This window comes from Carya illinoinensis, chromosome 1 (assembly GCF_018687715.1).
Source record: "Carya illinoinensis cultivar Pawnee chromosome 1, C.illinoinensisPawnee_v1, whole genome shotgun sequence".
Taxonomy (NCBI): domain Eukaryota; kingdom Viridiplantae; phylum Streptophyta; class Magnoliopsida; order Fagales; family Juglandaceae; genus Carya; species Carya illinoinensis.
This window is the reverse complement of record NC_056752.1, coordinates 49,549,952-49,557,657: the sequence shown is the minus strand read 5'-3', so window position 1 is coordinate 49,557,657 and position 7,706 is coordinate 49,549,952. Positions and strand designations below refer to the sequence as shown.

The following is a 7,706-nucleotide window of genomic DNA, read 5'->3' as shown; positions in this document are numbered from 1 at the left end:
TTGAAGATGAAGGCCGGAGAGATCAGGAGTACTATAGACTATAGTACCGCTGCTGCATGTGAGGAAAAGGGAAGCAAAGAAAATAATTAAGAGCATTAATATCGCAAACGCACGTTGCTTTTAACACCTTTATTAATTGATCTAATTAGCTTTATATATATAGAGAGAGAGAGAGAGAGAGAGAGAGAGAGAGAGAGAGAGAGAGAGAGAGTACTTATAATTAATGAATCTGATCATGACTTTATCCGGCCAGCAGCAGCTAATTGCTACGAACATTCTATAGTCGTAATTAATTAATTAATTATAATGCTACAAGGTACACTGCATGCAACTTTATGTTATCTTAAATAAATCACTCGAGTTAATTTGTTCATTTGTTACAGATGGTTTCGTACGTAGATGATCTAGATCTCTCTTTCCCTCTCTATATTATCTAATATCTCCGTCTAGCTCTTTCTCGCTAAAAAAGGATTGGGAGCCACGAGTGCAATCATTACGCAAATAAGCTGTAACCCCCCACTCTCTCTCTCTCTCTCTCTCGATGTACACATGCAATTAAAGGATTCATTTGCCAACTAATGGAATCAAGTCATTTAATTAGATTAATTTGGTCATGAGTTTAAGTTCAGGAGTAGTACGTACGTACCTACTTAAGCTCTGCACAAATCATCATATGTCTTAATCAACGGCTCACCTAGCAGATCATAGTGTATATATATATATATGCCACGTACGTTCTAATTAAACATCACACCTATATATATATATATATATATAAAGCTATCTGAAGATCACTTAAGAGTTATAATTTGCTTCACTATTTCCAACGGCCATATGGATAAATCCAGTACTCTTGTTAATTTCCGATACAATATTATGCATACAAATAACACACATACATGCACACACATGCATGCATGATGCATTTTACATGATCATAATTAGTATATTCTATAGTACGAAGAATGAAATCAATTAGGATGGAGGTTTTTTGGGTACTTGGTCTATTATAATTATTTTTAATATCATTAAAAAAATATATCTAAGAATTAACTGCGTCTTTTTTTTATAATAATATTAGATATAATCTTAAAGTGTGCAAGTCGTGCCTACTCTTTTTTAAATAAAGTCTACCATTAAAAAAATAATTTTTTATATAAATCTCAAATTTATCCACTTTTGAGGTGTACGAGGCTTGTACATCCTAAATTTATAAATATCGTTTGGTTACACAATTTAAATGCGATGAGATAGATGTTTTGTTAAAAATTGAATAAAATATTGTTATAATATAATTTTTTAATATTAGTTTTGTTTTGAAATTTGAAAAAGTTTAATTGTTTATTTTATTTTGTATAAGAATTTGTGAAAGTTGTAATGATTATACGAGATGATATGAGATAATGAAATAGTTTGAGTTTGGATATCCAAACTAGTCGATCATTTCTCTTTTTATTTTAAAAAAAATGAGATTCTTATATTAAAATATATATATATATATATATACACATACACACACACACATATATATAGCTTCTTACAAGTTACATGCTCAAGAAACTCACTATATATATATAGAATCATACCGATAATCGCTTCTACGAACAATGATTAATGTCGAATTGGCAACCTTTGTACGTAATGCATGGTTTTTAGTAGTTTATATTCTAATTAAAAATCAGCAAAATCTCTACATTAATATCAATGAAAAACAAAATTAATGCGAATAAATTATTCAATAGTATCTCATCATTACAACTTTTCAAATTTTCATATAAAATATAATAAATAATTTAATTTTTTCAAATCTTAATATAATAATAATATTAAAAAATAATATTTTATTAAACTTTAATCTCATCTTTAAATCCAAAGCAGCCCTAGGACCAGTATCAAACCGTACAATTAATAGAAAGGGGTAGCAGCTGGTAAAAGTAACTAAAATGGAATCTAAAGGATTATGATGATCAATAGAGGGAGCAACCACATAATAATTAAATGGACTCGATGATCATGGCAATCAGGTTTATATGAAGCAGTGATAGCTCACCATTAAAGGTTAAAACAATGGCTGTAATTATTTAAAGTAAAGGTAAAACCGAATATAAAAACAATTTTTTCCAGATAATTTCATTATTATGTCCAGTTTATGAATTATTATATATTATTGAATGTACTACTGTTCTCAACTTATATAAAATATATAGCAAAATCAAGGCTATGTTTGCCAAATCAGTTGCATCATCTTCCCTATTTGCCGTTGAATAGCTAGCTACCCTAGCTAGCTACGGCCTCATGGCTAAAATTAAGGGTTTGCCGACTATATAATATATTAAATAATTTCTCCATCTTCATTCCCATTCCGTACCATGCATTCAATTTTACTCCTAACATATATACTAATGAGTTCATTAATTTCATTATATATAGTTTTTCAAGCTTAATCACGCGCATTTTAATCCCATATATATATATATATATATGTGTGTGTGTGTGTGTGTATATATATTGTTGGGGTTCTACATGTAGAGATGTCAAGTTGTGTTTGTGGCAGTTTGATTTAATAATCGAACCAGATAATTATGATCTATTATAGTTTTTTAATAGATTTTCAATGAGACTTAGGCTACGAAGCAGGGGCTTGAACCGATATTTGTTGAACCATTTTGGCTCTTGATCCGACCCGACCCAACATGTTGGCTAGAATTATATATATTATTCTCTTATACCATTGCCGCATTACTGCATTTATTTATAATTTTAATAAAATCATTTACTGTTATCATGTGAACATAGACATGTTGTCGAGAAACATAAAATTTATGTTTCTTAGCTAGGAGTTTCAATCCCCAACTTGTATCATTTCTAAATGAAATTAATAATCAATTTTTATACTATATAGGTACACCAAAAGAAAAGTTATTGGGAGTGCAAAATTTAAGAATAGCCGCATTAGTTGACAGTAGAAGCATGCAGGCTCATGAACATGATCAGCAGCTTGGACTTAGCAATAATAATGCCTCATAATACAGTCCATACCAAACTTTAGAGGCATTCTGCCTTTTCATACTTCCCACTTCTGATCTTCTTCTTATACATAAGTTAGAAATGCTTTATTTTTCTAAGGAAACACTACTCGAGGGGGTTAAAAAAATGATCTCCATACACTTTAATGGTATTAATTACAGGTTGTTCACATGGTGATCATCACAACAACGCATATAGTACAAATTACACTTATATTAACATCTGATAGTATTAAAAGTCAAAGAAAACATGTAATATTATACACATGTTCCAACATCTTTTGTGGATTTTATATCATTGTACCCCGATCAATGCAAATTGGCAAACTTGGAATTTATATGTATCATTATCTTAGTATTTCTTTTCCATTTAACAATAAATATTGAGGGTATAGGAACTTGATACCAAATGAGAAAAATGAGACAAATGTCAGTAGATCATCACAAGATTATGATTGTGATCAATTATATATCATCGATCATCTTCGATTTGTGCGTGACCATAGCATGGCATGTGATAATTACTCGTGAAAAATGTAAGAATTATTTTGAATAACGAAAAAATATGTATTTTTCTCAAAAAAGAAAAAAAAAAAACAAGAAGGGAAAGAAAGAAACAAGGTATGAAACCATATGGACCCAGATATATAGATCGGGTGTGAATCGTGGTGTTGTAGGATAACCATCTTGATCTAGCTCTGTGTATATGATCCCACACCTTAATAACTTTGCTTGCTTTTCTTTTTGGAGGAAAAGCAACTAAGGATCTAATGTCACTTCATGTGGAGGAGGCAAAGCGTAGAAGTAATTTCACTAAATAATGGGGGAGAAAAAAAAAAAAAAAAAAAAAAAGAAGCAAACAATTTAATAATTGGTTAAGCATGATCATCATTGCCAACCTGGCATTAGTTCGAGCTTGGACTTATATGCAGCCCCGATCTCAGTTTGTAATTCATTCAGCAAGCATGTAGAGGATTGATCATCGATCCAACGGCCTCTGTTAGCTTTAGCATAGATTCCAAGGTGTGTGTGAAATACACGATATACCTTCCTGAGTTATAAAGAGGGGAGTAATAGGAATATCAAAAAGGAACACACACAATCTCTCTCTCTCTCTCTCTCTCTCTCTCTGATCTCTCTCTCTCTCTCCACAGGCGTGGCTTTTGGCTTTCATTGCTCTCTCGCTCTCTAAGCCATCAAGCACCCATCAATGCCCATGCTTGCTTTCTCTGCTCTTCATTTGCTCTTTCACACTGTGGCAGAGCAAACAGAACACGAAGAGTACTACTTGTCTTGCAAATGTCTTACTTCTTTCTCATACAATCATGCTTGTCTCCAGTGACCTCTCTCTCTCTCTCTCTGAAGCAGACAAGAAAGAGAAATAATTGATATCGTTAAGAACCCACTGTTCTGCCATTCTTGTTTCCCTTCAATCTCTATCTACTTCTCCTTGTCGTACTTCTATATAAAAGGACATGGAGAGGTGGAATAAATCGCTGCGAGAAGATCGCCACCGACACCGGAGAGAGAACCCATCTTTTTCTTCCACTCTTCTCGACTCGATTTATCGGTCCATCGACGAAGGCCCCGGCGAAAAACGAGAAGAGAAACTCATTCTATACGGAGAAACCATGAGAAAGAAACAGAGCAATGGCCTAAAAGAACAAGAAGAGGAAATGGCGAGCTTTCGACAAGCATGCATGATCGAGAGGTGGATGGACAAGAAAGTGAACGAAAAGGTCTCAGTACGCCGAAACTCCACGGCGGATTTCGAAAGGAAATCGAGAGATGACCGCCGTTTTATCCTGCAGAATTCGAGTTCGAGCTCTTCGGAGTCGAGCTCCGGAGGCGGCTTCTCGTCGTCGGAGTCGGAGTCCGTTAATGCGTCGAAATCAAGGTCTTCATGTTATTCTATGCAGAGGCCGAAGCCTATTCGGACCAGCGTTTCCCAAAAGCCTCAACTGGAGAAGTTTGGTGGTGGTTATGGCGAACGAAGTCATTCTGCCTCAACACAAAAGCCAAAGCACGAGAACGGTTTCGTGAAGACCAAATCCAAGGCCTTGAAAATCTACGGAGACTTGAAGAAGGTTAAGCAGCCGCTATCACCGGGTGGACGCCTCGCTAGCTTTCTTAACTCTCTTTTCACTGCAGGAAATGCAAAGAAGGCAAAGATGTCGTCCTCAGTAGGAGGCAGGAACGATGAAACCAGTTTGGAGAGAAACTCCAAGTACTCCACCACCACAACATCAACATGTTCTTCCGCGTCTTCGTTTTCGCGGTCTTGTCTGAGCAAAACGCCTTCTTCAAGGGGGAAATTCAGCAATGGCACCGGCGCCGGGGTGAAAAGGTCGGTGAAGTTTGGCCCGATCAGCGTGATCGTGGACAAGGATTGTAGGCCGTGCGGGCAAAAAATTCTGTCAGAGGACAAACCGGGGCTCATGACTGTGTCCACCATAAGAACTGCGGGTGATGCAGAGATCAAATGTTATGTAATGGGTGGCAATTATCGTGTTGAAGAAGTTGCCAAAGATTTGTTCGAGAATTATAAAAAAGACAAGGAAGACTTGAATATGAGAGATATTCTTCAACATGATATTGAAGATTCTGAAGTGGATGATGATGATGATGCAGCCAGTTATTCAAGCTCTGATCTGTTCGAACTGGATAATCTTTCGGCTATTGGGATCGAGAGGTACCGGGAAGAATTGCCCGTTTATGAAACTACACACTTCGATACGAATCGAGCCATTGCTAGTGGCTTAATCATGTAATTTTCCAAAGAAGTTGGGAATTTTTCCTTTTTTTTTTTTTTTTTTTTTTTTTTTTTTTTAGGCTTTTGAATCAACGGTTTGGGGGTTTACTTGAGAAAATAATATTTATGATCTTATTGTGTCACGACTTCTTTAATTACCTCTATAATTTCCTTCTTGTCTCTGTCTCTATATAAAATGGATATCAATTATGTTTTTATCTTCCTAGCTATTATTATCATTTCTGGGTATATATATATATAACGTAAAGATAGAATATCGAACATAAAGATATATAGATAGACATGTACATCTTAAAACAGAAGAAGTGGGAGATCTAAGCATAAATGGGAGCTAGACCCTCATCATTTTGTAAAGATAAAGAAAGTAAGGAAGAAGTTATTGAAGATTCGCAGATCGTGTTCACACGCGAAAATGGAAAAAAAGGTAAAGAGTGTGAAGAAGATGAGGTTAAAAGCAAAGGCAGATTTTCTACCCTTCCAACCATGCAAGAAAGAGAGAGTGAGAGTGGGGCCTCCTTTGCTTGAAGATGACACCATCTCCATTTATTTACACAGTAGTACTACATGTATACGAGGCAGTGTTAGTCAAAAAAGTGGCTCTGTTTAACCCGTTGGGCTTTAATTTTTCTTCTTTGTTTTTTGTTTTTTGGCCCCAAAACTCTCTTTATTAAATTAGATTTTTATTAAAGCTACTGACCGGAGAATGATTTTTTATCATACTCCGGTCGTGACAGTGTTTTACAGGGTCAGGCAGTAAAAGGAGGTGAATTGATGGAGTTTAGGGATAAAGGAAGGAGAGAGGTAGATGTATGGTCTCAAAAGCTGTGGACAGAAGGATCTAATCTTTGATTCTCTTAAAGCCCTTGATGTCAAACATGGTTGGCTAGCTTCTTGATAAAAGGAAAATATTATAGATTAAAAACTTGGTTGGCTGCAGGTAAGCCAAGATCATCTACGAAATTATTTTAAAGGTGTTTGTAAGATTTCTCGAATTTGCAAAAACATAGCGCGCCTCATCCTCGACTTCCAATTTTCAAACCTAAAGGTATATATTGATCGAGTTTTAAAGACTTTTATTTTTTGGAAGTCTAAGGTAGAGGAATTAAGGCTGTCATGTTTAGAAATATAACTATTCTAAGATTTTATCAGATTATTTAATTATTATTTATAAATAATTCATTATTAATCACAAATTATTTATTAGTATTTCATTACTAGATAATTTGATATAACAGTATCCAAAAACTTAAAGGTCTGTACTATTCACTATTGCGTGTGAGTTAGAGGTAGGTTTGTTATGCATTTAATTGAGCTACGTACGAACGTCATGAGAGGTACGTCGACTGCAATCTAAGTGATCAATATAACGGTATTCAGTGATAAATCGATCTTTCCTACTAGACTTTGATCCTTTATGCTAATATCCATCCCAATTGCAGTCAAAGATGTGGTCAATTCCAACTTCACATACGCACATGACATGCATTTGCATCAAGTGTTGGGCATGAATTCTCCTTTTTTTTTTTTTTCCTTTCTCTTCCAAAGAAATACATGAGTACCCATTAACATATATGCATTGTCGTCGATTGCTAGGACTAATTAAGAAGTTCGAGTCTTTTCATTGATCGCAACCCATTTGAAAAGTAAAAGGGTTCGGAGCCGCCGGGTGTACAGAGCAAGTAACTCGTGAAATGCCCAGACTCAGTGATGATACTTTTGCAGTTGCCTTTTCAAACCATTATAAAGACTCAATATTAATCATATATATATATATATATATATTAAAATAGTGAAGATTTCGCAATGCAGTGAATTAGAGAAATAGTATCAAAATTATAATGAAGAAAAAAGCAAAAAGTCAAAAAAAAAAAATAACGACAATTATATATATATATATATATATATAT

General features: G+C 34.6%; 1 protein-coding gene across 1 annotated transcript; it reads left to right on the top strand.

Annotated features, from left to right (window-relative positions):
- The first annotated feature begins 4,109 nt into the window (after nt 1-4,109).
- Nucleotides 4,110-5,936, top strand: LOC122280931 (protein BIG GRAIN 1-like A). Its single transcript, XM_043092069.1, has one exon. It carries the CDS (start codon nt 4,502-4,504, stop codon nt 5,795-5,797), a length of 1,296 nt encoding a protein of 431 aa, XP_042948003.1. The 5' UTR covers nt 4,110-4,501; the 3' UTR covers nt 5,798-5,936.
- The last annotated feature ends 1,770 nt before the right edge of the window (nt 5,937-7,706 follow it).

Excerpts from the sequence above, each read along its gene's own strand:
- LOC122280931 (XM_043092069.1), top strand. The coding sequence starts at position 4,502 with ATGGAGAGGTGGAATAAATCGCTGCGAGAAGATCGCCACCGACACCGG.